Here is a 15926-nt window from a genome sequence, read left to right as displayed (position 1 = left end):
GGGTTTTAATTTGCACCCAAACAAATGACTTGATCAAGATGTGGTATACATACACAATGGAACACTATTCAGCAATCAAAAAAGATAAACTCATGCCATTTGCAGCAGCATGGATAGAGCTGGAAGGGATCATGGTCAGTAAAATAAGTCAGAAGGAGAAAGGAAAATATCAGATGGTTTCACTTATAGGAGGAATGCAGGGGATCCAAACAAAGGATGAGGGGAGACAAAATTAACAGGCAACTATATATCAAGAGACATCAGCAGGGGAGGGGGAGGAATAGTGGCTAAAATGGGGGTGTGGGAGGAAGAGCACAGAGACTATGGTGATGGTTCATGGGTGACTTGGGGGTGGGAATTTTATGGGGACTACACCTGAGAGGAGAAATCAAACATTGTAAAAAGATGAACAATGATGTGAAATATATACATATAAATAAATATAAAAGAAGTGATGGGTTTTATGTCAGTTCACCTTTGGGCTCTAACTGATAATTGCATATTGTTCTCCATTGTATAGCAAAAGTCCTCCCTTTTACTCAAATTTCTTGATACTCTTCATCCCCACCAATTTCAGTACTGCCTGATTATCATCTCTGTATTTGTAAAATGAAGAGGTATGAACTACAATGGATAATCTCAAGAGTCTATTCACATTTTCTATATTCTCTGATTTCCTTTCTTGAATTTCCTACTTTCTCCCTTCACCTAAAGATAAACTAATGCAGTGAATAGCAAATTATCTCTTCTGAGTCTTTAAGTCTGGGGTTTGGTGTTTTATATTCTGAACAGCCTTTAAACAAGGATATCCAATAATACAACTTCATTGTCCTAAGGAACAACAATACCTAGATTGGCAGTGCTTAGCCAGGCATAACTTTAGCACTATTAAAACAGGTGAGCAGTTTTTAAACTTTTTAAAGTAATAGACTTTTTGAAAGTAAAAATATAAACTGAATAAATCTTGCATGCTCCCTTTTACTTACCTGCAATACATATCTTACAGATTGGTAAGTTTCTTATGATATGTAATTATCATTATTGCCTTGTTGAACTTCCTGAAGTTAAGAAATACTGAGTGTTTCCATTAACCTTGTTACTTTATCAAATTTTCATTTTATATTTTATTTGATCATGTTTTCATTTTAGATTAGCATATTTTGCTATACTAAAATCTTCTGGAAATATACATGCTAGAAAAAAATTACCCATTATTGTTAAATAGCTCTGATTTTACTACTCGTAATTTCTATGGAGAAAAATAGTTTCGTGCTTTGAAGTTTATACTCGTAGACCAACATCGCCACCTAATGGTAAGAAGCTTAGCCACATTATAATTCAAGTTGGAAATTTTTGTCCTTAATATATGCAAAATATTTTTATTTCAACAGTCAAGTTCTGGAAAAACCTGAGTGTCTGTGGACAGATGAACGGATGAAAATGATGTGTTCTATATAAATGATATACTAATTAGCTATTTAAAAAAGAAATATTGTCATTTATGACAACATGGATAGACCTAGAGATAATTGTTCCGTGAAATAAGTCAAAGACAAATACCATGTGATTTCACTCATATATGGAAATAAAACAAAACCTAAAAACCACAGATTATGAGAATAAAGTGGTAATTACCAAAGAGAATACCAGGTAAAGGGGGTCATATATATGGTAGTAGATGAAAACTGGACTTTTAATGGGGATCATAATGTAGTATATATAGATGTCAAATTATTGTGTTATATACATGAACCTATATAATCTATAAATCAAAGTTACTTCAAGAAAAATATTTTAAAATATATACAAAATTTTGAAGTGATATCTTCCTTTGAGAACATTACATTATAATTATTAGATAGGAGTGCAGGGTGAACATGTATTAACAATACCAGCAAATCAGGTTGTTGGGTTTCTATTCCCTCACTGATCTGCCATCTATGAGTTCCAGCATTCTATTAGTTCCTTTCAGATGCCATTGTTAAAGAATTTCAAACTAATCCTCCCTTGTCTTTGTATTTATGTCTTTATAGCATAGCTGAGTGATATGATAAGAAAATAAATGAATGATAAGAGTAAGAAGGAAAAGAGAGGGACAGAAGCACTTGTCTCAGGCAGAAATCATACTACATATTACTTATCACCTACTCACCCCAGGACTAGCCATTTCCTCTACAATTAAGAAATAATTACCAAGCGATACTGTCTTCAAAAATGTAGACAAAATGTAAAAGGAAAACATAAAACTGCAAAGCAATAATGTATAGTTCAATGGATAGTAGAGTAAAATAAATCCTACCATTGGCATGCGTTGATTGCGGTCCACATAAATATCAGCAATGTCAGCTTAGCAAGAAGTCACATTAAGTCATGTTATTATAAGCAGGGATAGAAATCTTAAATCAACCTCAGTGATATGTAAAATAATTTTTTAAATTCCATCTGCATTCAGTAGTAGGTAACTGTACAATTGATGAACGATGTCATCTGTGGTCTCAGACTCATCATACTTTCTGGAATCATCTCCCATTGAATCCTTCCAGGTTCTCTAAATAAATGCTTCTCAAGTTTTAACATGGTTATGAATCATTCAAGGTCTTGCTAAAATGCAGATTCTGATAGAGTCAGTCTGGGGAGGGCCTGAGATTCTGAATTTGTAAGAAACTCTCAGATGATGCCCAGGCTGGACCATAGAATTTTCAGGTCTCCTTTTCAAACATGACAACAATTTCCATTGTTTATCAGCCAGCCATATTATTGTTAGCCAGTTTTCTTATGGCTAGAGAAGAAAAATCTTAAGATCTGCTGTCGAGTTTTAATAATTAGAGAAATTTAAAGTAAGAGAATCCTACAACATTTTATGATTTTCAATTATATATACATTTGTATAATAAGGTCTGATTTGTCATGCTGTTATCAGTATGAATTTTCTCTCAACCACCCTTCCTAAGTCCTAGCATACAATGGTTAATGTTCTCAAAATAATCCTGAAACTTTACAAGATTTTAAACTCCTTGCTAAGTTATCACATAAATAATATGCACTATAGCTTTGGAATGTATTTATTATATTGCATTCTAATTCCTTTTAAATGGTACCCTGTACATGATGTACATGTAATTCCCAGTTACTCTTCAACAATAAAAATTGCCTGAGGGCCTCCCCTGGTGGCGCTGGCAGTTGAGCACAGTGCTGTGAAGCTGTCCATAGCCTCTGCAGCACCAGTTCGATTTTGGCCGGCCAGCAAGGGTCCCACATGGCGCGGCAGACCTCTCCTGTCTCCACCGCTGCTCCCCTCAGCAGTGTATTTCGTCAGTCTGCCTATTCTGTTCCCCACTCTGTCTCTGGTGAATTCTCTCACCCTCCTGCGCATCTGGCCTGTACCCCGATTCTTGTATAAATAAATAAATAAATCTTTAAAAATTTGTCTGAAAGTGAGGGATATTTTTTCACTTTCATAAATATTATTACACAAAAAGAACATGTGTGAAAAAAATCATAAGATATAGACATTGACAGTTAATTAATCTATATCTTTGCGCACATTATCCATTGTAAAAAAATCCTGAGACATAATGATTCTTTAATCATAGTACTTCAAAACTGAGAATACGGACTTTGTGCCCTGCACCAAAGCACATTTTTCTTATGGAAAAATTCCCCTGGGAGTCTTTATCCTAACTTAAAGGTGCTTTAATCAGATCCTCCAAAGGATCATTGTGTATCCTTGTAAATAAGTAGCTTTTCAGTCCTGTATAGATTCCTTAGGCCCACTGTCAACCTCAGAGCCTTCAATAGCTGAAAATTCTGTGTCAATAATTGGTTTCAGGAACTTCTCAACCTTGGTTAGTCTTTGCTTCAATTTCTCCTGCATTGATTCATACTCAGCCAGGATCCGAGCAAACCTTGTTTGTAGGCGGTCTACTGACCCCTCCATCTGGTTAACCTTCTCTTCCAGATCTTTAGGATCACTTCCAGAATTTGCAATATTTATATCCAATAAACCATCTTTCATCAAAATTTGCTTCCCTTTCTCTTCTAGCATAGCTTTGGCATCTGGATACTCAGTTAGAGCTTCCATGAGGTCATCTTTTGAAAGACAGAAGAGATCTGAATAGCCAATACTTTTAATATTAGCTGTTCTTCGATTGCCAGCTTTGCTGCCTTTAATGTTAAGGATGCTAATCTCACCAAAGTAGCTGCCATCACTCAATACCACCAACTGAGTGATTCCATCATCTGCCACCACGGCGAGTTTGCCTTCCTTGATGATGTACATCTCCCGTCCAATATCCCCTTTTTTACAAATGTAATCTCCAGGACTGTAGACTTGGGGTTGTAATTTCAAGACCAACTCCACCAACAGACCAGCTTCACAGTCTGCAAAAATGCGCACCTTTTTGAGTGTGTCCAAGTGGACATTGATGGCAATCTCTGCTCTTAGTTTATTAGGTAGATACTTCAAGACTTCTTTCTCGTCCACTGTTTTTTTGTTGGTCCACAGATAGTCAAACCATTTAATAACTCTCTTTTCCATATCTTTACTTACATTTCGAAAATGCATATATTGCTTGATAGCATCAATTTTTGCTTGAAATTCTGCTCTGGCTGCATTCATGTTGGAAATCATGGAACCTATGTTGCCAACAATGGTAGCAAAAATTAACACTCCAATTAAGAAATCAACCACTACAAAGATATACTCAGAATCCTTCACAGGAGGTGGTGTTTCACCAATGGTGGTCAGAGTCAGTGTAGACCAATAAAGGCTGTATACATATTTTCTAGCCAAACGGCCAAATTCAGGATTGTTAATATCAGGATAGACCCATGTGTCATTTCCAAATCCAATAGCTTTTGAAATAGAGTAGTACACACATGCATTCCAGTGGATAATGATGATGATATACATAACGAGATTAGAAATCCTGAAGATGTTTGGGTAGTTTGTCCTTGTTTCTGTTCTCTGGAAGAACTCAAACATACGAGAGATCCTTAACAGTCTGTTTAATCTAATTTCTGGGTAGTTCCACCCTAGTTTAAAATACAACAGATCAGTTGGTACCACTGATAGAACGTCAAGTTTAAATTGCAAGTTTGATTTGTATTTCTCTATGAGTTTAAGTTCTTCCTTCACCAGCAGTCCTTGTTCTAGGTAGCCTAAAATAAAAAAAAACAAAGTTGATTCAGTACTTTTCCTTCTCAATAGCATCGTGAAGTCTTCTTAATTCTAAATGGACTTCACTGAATTCAAAACAAGAATCAATTTCCAATTAATGTTAAGGTACAAGTACTAATCAACATATGGCTGGAAAATATTCTTTTGCAGAAATAAAAAGTAAAACTTCATTAAATACAAAAGTGATAAATCATATGCATGCAACACACATATACAATATATACAAGCCTCTCTAGAGTCATGCCCATCCAGCCAAAGTCATTCCTTTTATGAACAGTGTTCTAGGAGCATTTCCTCAACACCCTAGCACTGTGCTTAATGCCGCTCATCACTCTATTGTCAGAAGCCCAACCCTACCTTTGAAGCTTGGATACCTGGCCTACTGTTTATCTATCATGCATATTCATGCTTTACCCTTCAAAGTGAAGCATAAATATCCCCCAAGGCTTCATTTTTATCTCCCCTACTTACCCCCCAGGCTTAGACATATGGGATTGTACCTTCTCCACTGCTACCATTTACCTTACGTATAAAATCCAGGATGTCAGCACACTGATATGTAACACTAGGGAAAACATTCCCTCCCATATTGACTACCAAAGCTTCAAATAGCACAGAACAATGGCAGTATTGTTCCAGCACACTGATATTTAGAGAACGACCCTATTACACATAGTGTTTCTTAAAAACTCTGTTCTGTGTACTCTGGCTACATTTGTATGTGTAAAGAATGAGCTTATACCTACTGAACAAGAATACTTCAAATAGAAAGCTAACATATCCTGTCCCTTTATTAATATTGCCTCACTATGAACAACATAGTTGAGTTAAGGACATCTGTTCTATTTCTTATAAAATTTCTAGTACCTCCCTGTTGGGTACAATGGTATTTTTCCCCATGTCTCAAGGTATTCTTTGCTACATAGAAATTACTCTTTTCCTGCAGAGCTGGCAGAATATTTCTGTTGTCTCTATTCCTCTCACCTGGCATAAGCCCAATGAATGGGATAATGTAGGAAAACCACCAATCCATATTCAAAAGTTTGCTTAGTAAAGTCCTTTTGAATCCTTTGCAGTGGTAACGCTTGTGAGTGAGCATATGATACTCTTGCATTTAACTATGCTTTTTTCTCTAAAATAGATGTTTGTGAGTTTATTTTTAAAAAATATTTGAAGAAATGAAAATCACAGAGATAAAAGCATGAAATTACAAAGTAGCCACAATAGAGCATATTTACCTGTTCTTGTTCGTACAAACATATCGAGAAGATAGACTAAATCTGATATGTAATCAAAAAAGAGCCAATATTCTAGGTAATCAGATTGAAGTTCATCAAAACACGCTCTGAAAAAGAAAAACAGTATAAATAAAATGAAATGAGGGCCAATTAGAATAGAAGTCCTCTTTGCATATTTCTTATCACATAGAGAAATATCCCACACTAAGGAGAGGAGGGTCCTTTAGTCCATTTGGTCCTGGCTTTCCCCAATGCTTTTGAGTGTCAAGTGTGAGTTTTCTCATACTTCTGAATCACAATATTCTTCCGACAATAATAGTTGACGTTGTGAAAACATAAATGGTCTCAAGCTAAAGTCAAAATGTGGGTGAAACACATTGATGGACAGGTTTATACTGATTCTCTATACCCAAAATGCTTCAGGAAATTGCACTTGTTCCTGGATGGCAAAGATGTTGACTGTCTAAAATAAAGGGAACTGTGCAGTTGCTTGGGAGACACATCTTCCTCTCGAACAACCTAGATCCTTGATCTTTTTCTACTCTTGGGAATATTTTTTCTTGCAGGTCAAAAATGTGTGAAGTTTTCCCCAAAGTTCCAGTTAAATAATTGACCCATCAAACGTTTAAAATTCCCTCCTCTGCCCCATCCCTGCATGGAGTTCCAAAGCTACTAAGAACCTACTCCTGACCTCAGGAACACACATTAAGAATAGTACAGCCTCTCTTTACAACCTCTGGTAGAGAAAGCTGTAGGTCAAACTGATTAGTCCATTAACTTGGAAACTAGAAGTGGGTCAAGACCCATGAAAATGTATAGACACCTTGCAATAATCATAGTCCAGTTGTACATGACAGGTAAGGTGATGCAGAACAGCCAGTTGTAATAGGTGTTTCCTGATGGGTCAATAATCAAGACTTCTTTTTTCTCCCTAGCAAGCAATTAGAAATAAATAGGAAAGTTACCAAGAAATAGGAACTTTTTTTTCCACATATCCAATATGGTATGTTAAGGGGTAGTTAGTGAACTTGTTCATCTTACATTCAACCATGCTTTAGAATTTATGAAATCCTTGCTTTACAGTGATTGTAAATACTTCTGTCACTTGAGTCACTGAGAGGGAAGAGTGGTGTAGATCTGGCAAATTCTGAGGCAAATTCTAGAGACCCCTTGGGAAGGTTATGGGGTAATAGTTGAATGAGGCCTTTGCCACCCCCCTGCAAGGTAATAAACCAACCAGAACTACACTGAGAGGAGGATCACATGTCTCCCTTCTCATCTATATGGAAAGGAGAATATAACATACCTAGTAAAATGTATTTATTTATAAGTGTGTATGAAGGATTAAGAGTGGCAGTAGAGGATAAGAGGAAAGGAAAAAAATATATGGTCAAAAGAAATTTTAAAATATTTTCTAGTATCAAGCCTATATTCTAAGGACTTTCCCTTTTGACAGCTTTAAAGTGTTTTTTTTTAAGATTTATTTATTTGTTTGTTTGTTTATTTATTTATTTATACATACATACAAGCACTGGGTACAGTCAGAAGCGTGGGAGGGTGAGAGAATTCACCAGAGCCAGAGCGGAGAGCAGAGCAGGCAGAAAGACCGAAGCACACTGCTGAGGGGAGTAGCGGGCGGCAGGAGAGGTCTGCGCGCCATGTGAGACCCTCCTCCAGTGGCCGGGGAGCAGCCGGGGATGGAACCGGTGCTGCAGAGGCTGTGGGCAGCTTCGCAACCCAGTGCTCAACTGCTGCGCCACCGGGGAGGCCCAGCTTTAAAGTGCTTCTAATCATTTTCTTTCTTTCTTTGTTTAAAAAATTTGTTTATTTATGCATACAAGAACCAGGGTACAGGCCAAATGTGCAGGAGGGTGAGAAGATTCACCAGAGACAGAGTGGGGAACAGAACAGATAGACTGCCCAAAATACACTACTGAGAGGAGCAGCGGGGGAGACAGGAGAAGTCTGCCTCGCCAGGTGGGTAGCTCCCTGGCTGGCTGGATCGAACCTGCACTGCAGAGGCTGTGGATAGCTTCACAGTGCTGTGCTCAACCACCTGTGCTATCAGGGAGGCGCCTAATAATTTTCTAATAATTGAACCATTGTCTGGTAAACAGTTTAAGGAAACTTAGAAAGCAGCGTTCCCTTAGTGGAAAAGTAAAAATATAGCTTTGCAAATCTCACTCAGCCTTACCCTTCTGAAACTGTAACTCTCAAATGTTTGTTTTAAAAAAGACCATTGAAGGCCATCCTTCCAAAAGCAATATACAGATTCAATGCTATTCCAATCAAAATTTCAATGTCATTCTTCAAAGAAATAGAACAATTATTGATGAAATTCATATGGAATCACAAAAAACCCCGAATAGCCAAAGCTCTCCTGAAAAAAAAAAGAAGGGAATGGAGGCATCACACTCCCAGACTTCAAACTATACTACAAAGCCATAATCATCAAAACTGCATGGTATTGGAACAAGAACAGACATACAGACCAATGGAATCGAATAGAAAATCCAGAAATAAACCCACAGATTTATGGTCAACTAATCTTTGACAAAGGAGCAAAGAATATGCATTGGAGCAAAGAAAGTTTGTTCAATAAATGGTGCTGGGAAAACTGGGTCGCTACATGCAAAAGAATGAAGCTTGACCACCACCTCACACCATACACAAAAATCAACTCAAAATGGATTAAAGAACTAGACATAAGACCTGAAACCATAAAATATATAGAAGGAAATATAGGCGAAATACTACGTGATTTGCACATCAAAGACATCTTTACAGACACATCACCCAAGCAGTGATAGTGAAGGCAAAGATAAACAGCTGGGACTACATCAAATTAAAGAGCTTTTGCACAGCAAAAGAGACAATAACAAAAACAAAGAGAAACCCCACCAACTGGGAGAACATTTTTGCACCCAACACTAATGATAAAGGACTGATCACAAAAATCTGCAAAGAGCTGATGAGACTCAGCAACAACAAAGAAAATAATCCAGTCAAAAAATGGGCAGAAGAGCTTAAAAGAAACTTCTCTGAAGAGGAAATGCAAATGGCCAACAGGCATATGAAAAAATGTTCAACATCACTTGTCATCAGGGAAATGCAAATCAAAACTACCATGAGATACCATCTTACACCAGTGAGAATGGCACATATTAAAAAAACTAGCAACAACAAATGTTGGCGAGGGTGTGGAGAAAAAGGAACTCTTCTGCACTGTTGGTGGGAGTGCAAACTGGTCCAACCACTGTGGAAAGCTGTGTGGAGATTTCTGGACCTACTAAACATAGAGCTTCCATATGATCCAGCAATTCCACTCCTAGGTATTTACCCAAAGGACACAGAAACATCAATTCCAAAGAACACCTGCACCCCTATGTTTATAGCAGCACTGTTTACAATAGCTGAGCTTTGGAAACAACCCAAATGCCCAAAAATAGATGACTGGATCAAGAAGATGTGGTACATATATACCATGGAATATTACTCAGCATTCAAAAAAGATAAACACATGCAATTTGCAGCAACATGGATGGCGCTGGAAGGGATCATGCTCAGCGAAATAAGCCAAAAAGAAAAAGAAAAATACCGGATGGTCTCACTCATAGCAGGAATCTAGAAAACTTAAATAAGGGACCAGGAAAATGAATAACTATAAGAAAGTGAAAATCAAAATCAACAAAAAACTATGAACCAGAGACACTTTTAGGGGGGCGGGGTGGGAGGGGAGGGATTGGGGTCAGAATGGGGGGGCTGTAATTGTATGGGGAATATAACAATAAAATTTATAAAAAAAAAAAAGAATATGTGGTACATATACACCATGGAATATTACTCAGCATTCAAAAAAGATAAACACATGCAATTTGCAGCAACATGGATGGCGCTGGAAGGGATCATGCTCAGCGAAATAAGCCAAAAAGAAAAAGAAAAATACCGGATGGTATCACTCATAGCAGGAATCTAGAAAACTTAAATAAGGGACCAGGAAAATGAATATAAGAAAGTGAAAATCAAAATCAACAAAAAACTATGAACCAGAGACACTTTTTGGGGGGTGGGGGGCGGGAGGGGAGGGATTGGGGTCAGAATGGGGCGTTTGCAATTGTATGGGGGAATATAAAAATAAAATTTATTATTTAAATTAAAAAAAATAAAAATAAAAAAGACCATTGAAAATGGCTGGTGGTTTTTTTGTTTGTTTTTAATTTTTTTTTAATACAAGTGCTGGGGTACAGGCCAGATATGCAGGAGGGTGAGAGGATTCACGAGAGACAGAGTGGGCAGCAGAACAGGCAGACTGATGAAACACACTGCTGAGGGGAGCAGTCTGCCACACCATGTGTGATTCTCGCCGGCTGGCCGAGATCGAACCCACGCTCCAGAGGCTGTGGACAGCTTCACAGAGCGGCACTCAACCGCCTGCGTCACCAGGGAGGCCCTGTTTTTAATTTATTTATATATTTTACATCATTGCTTATTTTTGTACAATGCTTGATTTCTCATCTTAGGTGTTGTTCCCATAAAATTACCACCACGAAGACCCGTGAACTATCAGAAAATGGCTAGTGTTTGTTTTGTTTTGCTTTGTTTTGTTTTGAAGATTTATTTTATTTATTTAGGCATACTAGAACAGGGGTGTAGGCCAGAGGTCAGGGGGGAGAAGGTGGATTAGAGGATTCACCAGAGACAGAGTGGGGAGCAGAACAGGTGGACTGACTGAAATACACTGCTGAGGACAGCAGTGGGCGATATAGGAGAGGTCTGCTCTGCCATGTGGGTCAACTCCCTGGCTGGGTTCCAATTCAGGCTACAGTGGCTGGAGATAGCTTAGTAATGCTGAGTTTAACCCCTGCACCAGCAGGGAGGGCCAGAAATTAGGTGGTGTTTTGATAGCATTCATCTTGCCCTCAAAATTAGACACGGCTTTTGCAATGAGACTTCTTAATAGTATATGCCATGCAGAACTTATTACACAAAAATATTAATAAAATTATTATGCTTTTATTTCAATCTTAAAAGTTAATGGTAAGATCCTAGGAACCTGGTTCTCTTTGAAACCTAAACATCTTCCAATTATAAGTTTACCTTTGCCAGAACTTGTGGAACAGAATTAACTGGAACAAAAAAACCTGAATGAGAAAACTAAGAATAAGGCTATCATTGCTAAAAATTGGAAACATTTTAAAATACGCATTTGAGAACAATTACTTAGACTTTACACAGGGCTTCCTTGCTAGTACTATTAAGTTTCAGAAAATTATCCCTGCATCCAAAACCTATCACAAATTCCTAATTTCAATACCAGTGAAAATACTTACTCTTCCTTCTTATCTTTGCCTTTCTCCTCTTTCTTTTTCTTCTCTTTGTCTTTTTTTTTCTTCTTTTTCTTTTCTGGGTCCTTTTTATCTTCACTTTTATCATCCAACTTGCTGAAAAGTGAGATATATAATTAGTATTAAAATATGAAAATATTATGAACAGAAAAATATGGGGTCATTCATGCCAAAATCTAACTTACCTTTTCTTTTCTTTTTTCTTTTTCTTTTTTTCTTGTGGTTCTCTAGAAAAATCAATATCTCTGTCACATAATCAAATTACATTCTAATTCCTAAAAGCAGAGAGGTTAATCTTCCAATGGCATAGTTTGAAGAGTGAATAATCACCCACTTTGTGTGGAAAAAGAATTGGCTCAAATTAAGACTATACAAAGGTTCACAGGCAGTCACAATACTAGGCTGCTTGGTTGGGGATCTGGCAGAAAGAGATTGAATGATGAGGAAAACATAGTTTTAGAAAACAGGCAGACAGAAAGAATTTATACATGTGAGCACAAAGTTTGAAAGTCTTTGCATCCCACATTAATGTCCATTAAAGAGCAAATGCAATGGAGAAGACACAAAGAAACTAAGTGGACAGATGACACAGGCAGCCCCTGGCATCAGCATGTCCAGTGCTGGCACAATGTAGGTGTGAACGAAGCAACCGTAGCATTAAGCAGGAGTTTCTGTATGGATCCAACACAACGGTCCCCAACGGGATCTTGCAACTGTTGTAAACTGTCAGTTACAGAGACCTCTAAGCTCTGATTCCAATTTAGTAACATAATTTAAGGAAGGCAGTCAGTCACTTAATGGCAAGTTAATTTCATTATATCCCTTCTCTTATGGAGGGGGCATTTAATATCTTGATTTGAATCAATATGTATTATGAGTACTAATTTGTTGTTTTGCCACAAGACTTTGACCAGTGCCACTTTCCAGTAGCTTAGAGTATGATACCATGTTGGACTGAGGAACTCACTTCACAGCAAAGGAGGTGTGTCAATGGACACTGAGTATGGAATCCTCTCTATGGCCATATCCTATGGGCACCATACAGAAGCTGCTGACCTAATGGATTATGGAGCAATATTTTGAAGACACAGCTGAGATTCTGTTGCAGATTTGATACCTGAGGAAAATGAAGCACCATCCTCCAGGACACTGTACATACGCTTAATCAGTGACCTTATATGGTACTGTATGCCTACAGAGAATGCATGAGTCTTGGAACTAAAGAATCTATGTAAGGGGGGATTCATATTGGGAATGTGTATTTTCATGTCCATAACTTCAGGTTCTTTGGGCTTCGGGTTCCTGGTGTTTAAGCATTAAGCTGTGACTGTTCCCCAGTCACTTCAGACCTCTCAAATCAAGAAGCTAATAGGCAAAAAGGGAGTTACTATAATTGGTAAAAGTAATTGACCTTGATCATCAAAAGTTAATAGTGCTGTTAATTACACAATGGAGGGGGGATATATTTGGCACCCAGGGGACCCATCATGGTGTCTTTTAGTATGCCCAGCTGAATTTTAGTGGTAAATAGGCAAATACAGCAGCTGTCACCCATGGAGGGCATGGTGGCCAGGGATTCAAATTCTTTAGAGATGAGGGTCTGTTTCATTCATTCCACCAAGTAAACCATGTAGGCCAGAAGAAGCACTGGCCAAGGTGAGCATATTCATTCTAGAGGAAGCAAGGAATTTCAATTGAACCCTTAAGGCCTGCTGTAGTTGTCAGGGACCTTAGTTTACCCATTAACTAGGAAAACAGAAAAACAAAAATCCTGGAGGAGTTGTTTGCAGAAAATGTGAATTTTCTATCGGCTCAGAAATGGAAAGCATTATAATGTTTCAGTTATTTTTGCCAGCCACCCTTATCCACAAGGAGATGGAATTGCATGTACACTATAGACAAGATTTTTCTACATGTATTCAAATAAAGGAGGAAATAAATACTACTTTTAATATGGTTAGCAACATTTTTCAGAAATAAATAACCAAAGAACAAAATAATAGAATGATATTGCCATTATATTAGAATTTGCCTAATAAAGATCTGCCAGATTCAGATATATTCCTACCATTTTAATGGTGAATTCCTACTTTCCTTAAAATATAGGTTTGATTTTCTGTTACAAATGTACTTACTGGTCTTTATTGCTGCTGTTGTTGACATTGAAAAGTGCAATGGCACCAGGCAGGTACTGATCCCTGAGAAGTGAAAAAGTACAGTGAATTCCTAATAGTCAACATCTATATAATGCCCAATGAAAGCAAACAGACTGAACACATTCTTTTCAGTTTTGACTCACTACTAACAATTGTTTTGAACATTTTTGAAAATACAGAAGCTCAATGAAGCATGAGTTGATGAGTATCAGTGCCATGAACCAAAGAGATGACTAAATGCCAACTAGTCAAGACTCACACCAAAAATTAGCCTTGCATGAGCCAAACTGGGATGCTTCTAACTTCCAGCAAGAGAGTTAAGACTTCGATTGTCATAAAAGACAGGAAAAGAAGAAAAGACATAAAAACAGTGAGGTGAGGTCAGTGGGAAAAAATAGGAAGGAGAAAAAACAATGAAAAACTAAATACATTCCCTGGGTGGGAGTCCCTGATCCATACCCACACCACAGTCCTTCCACACCCTCAAAGTTGATGCTTCCATGACAACTTTATTTCCTATCAGGAATTTTTACTTTTTCTCTTCTAGTTATTCACATCAGTGCTTTCCTTCCCTGATGTGGGATCACATAGGACAGAGCATTAGAAAATGACAGCCAACCCCTCTCACTACAATTGCTTCCAGAAGCTGGAAGAAGGGTCAACAAGAAGGAGTAAATCAAAGAAGATTGGGGTCTGAGGTTTCTCACAGGATAGATAAGGCCTCAGGGAAAATGAACAGCCAGAGTACTTATGACTCTGAGCATCATGAACAGGAAAGTTCATCAGGGTCGTCATCATCATCACTGTCAGCATCAGGCAGTGGCAGCTTTCCAAGAGAGGAAAAAGGTAAGACAGAAGCAACAAGTTACCCCCAAGTACCTACATAGTGACTGGGTAGGAGGAGCATTTGCCAAGCTCTTAGAGAGAAGAAGAGACCTTCCTTTCATCCAAATCATAGTTTAAAAATAGATATGGAGAAAGAGATCACACTACTCACCTCTGTGATGGTCCTCCCCTTCTGCCTGAGGTGCTTCTAGAGGAATCCCTTGCATGCGGGGTATCACTCTCTGAGTCTCCAAATACAGAGGCACTGTCATTGCCATCAGAAAAGGAGCTATGGCCCAGTGGGAAGCAGAAGTAAATTAGGTCCATGTTTTAAACTATTGCACAGGAGGAAAATTTCTCATTGGGGGTAGTGTTATCTCATCGCTCTCAAATTAACACACACAGGTTTTAGGGTGAAATGAACACTAAACAGAAAACATAAGTAAGCTATAGGCACAATTCAGTAAAATGTTTATAATTGAGAAATTACTTTCTAAGTCTTCCACCTATCAGTTGTTTAATGCCTTGGTTGATGTTAATATTTCTCAAATAGAAAGTCTGAAATCTATGTCTTAGGTCATATTATACAGTTGATGAACTAATTTGTAATAGCATTTCCTTCCACTAAAAATAAATTCAAGCACATGTATACACATTCCATTTGTTTATGGGGAAAACACTTTAAATTATAATTTTAAAACATTATCTCATAATATATGAGTTTTTTCCCATATTTATTGATGACAATGATATCCCTTTAGATTTGAAATGTCCCATGAGGACAGGCCTTGTCACAGATAAAGGAAATATTAGGCATAGGTGTCTCTAAATAATCACCACAATAACATCTATGCTCACTTGTTAGACAAACAATGCTTTTCAAAAATATAAACAAACTCACTAAATTAAGTTTCAAAGTTGAAGGTTAAATTTTAAAGTTAAATCCAGTTAAATTTAAGAACTGTGGTTGGGTATTAAAAATGCATGGAAAAATACATGAATTTACCTGCATGCTCCATTTTCCATCCTTCTTATTTCCTTTTCAATATCTGGAACAATCACATTGGGAATGTTTACAAAACTGTATTGTGTGCTGATGCTATTTTTCTTCATGTTAGTTTAATATCTGGAGAGAAAGAAGTCTTATTAATAGAAAGACATTATAGATAGATAGATAGATAGA

The 15926-nt window shown here is 37.5% G+C and overlaps 1 protein-coding gene across 1 annotated transcript; it reads right to left on the bottom strand.

Annotated features, from left to right (window-relative positions):
• Positions 1-3745: 3745 nt before the first annotated feature.
• Positions 3746-15870, bottom strand: CNGA1 (cyclic nucleotide gated channel subunit alpha 1; the record flags this gene model as incomplete). Its single annotated transcript, XM_084233237.1, has 8 exons — positions 15750-15870; positions 14916-15032; positions 13898-13960; positions 11948-11989; positions 11748-11858; positions 7241-7348; positions 6418-6524; positions 3746-5160 (listed from the first exon to the last, which is right to left on the bottom strand). The coding sequence occupies exons 1-8, from the start codon at positions 15854-15856 to the stop codon at positions 3746-3748; spliced, it is 2070 nt and encodes a 689-aa protein (XP_084089363.1). The 5' UTR covers positions 15857-15870.
• Positions 15871-15926: the final 56 nt, after the last annotated feature.

The sequence above is a fragment of the Talpa europaea genome (assembly GCF_964194135.1).
Source record: "Talpa europaea genome assembly, chromosome: 5".
NCBI lineage: Eukaryota > Metazoa > Chordata > Mammalia > Eulipotyphla > Talpidae > Talpa > Talpa europaea.
The sequence above is the reverse complement of the archived record's forward strand: the minus strand, read 5'-3'. Positions and strand labels throughout refer to the sequence as shown.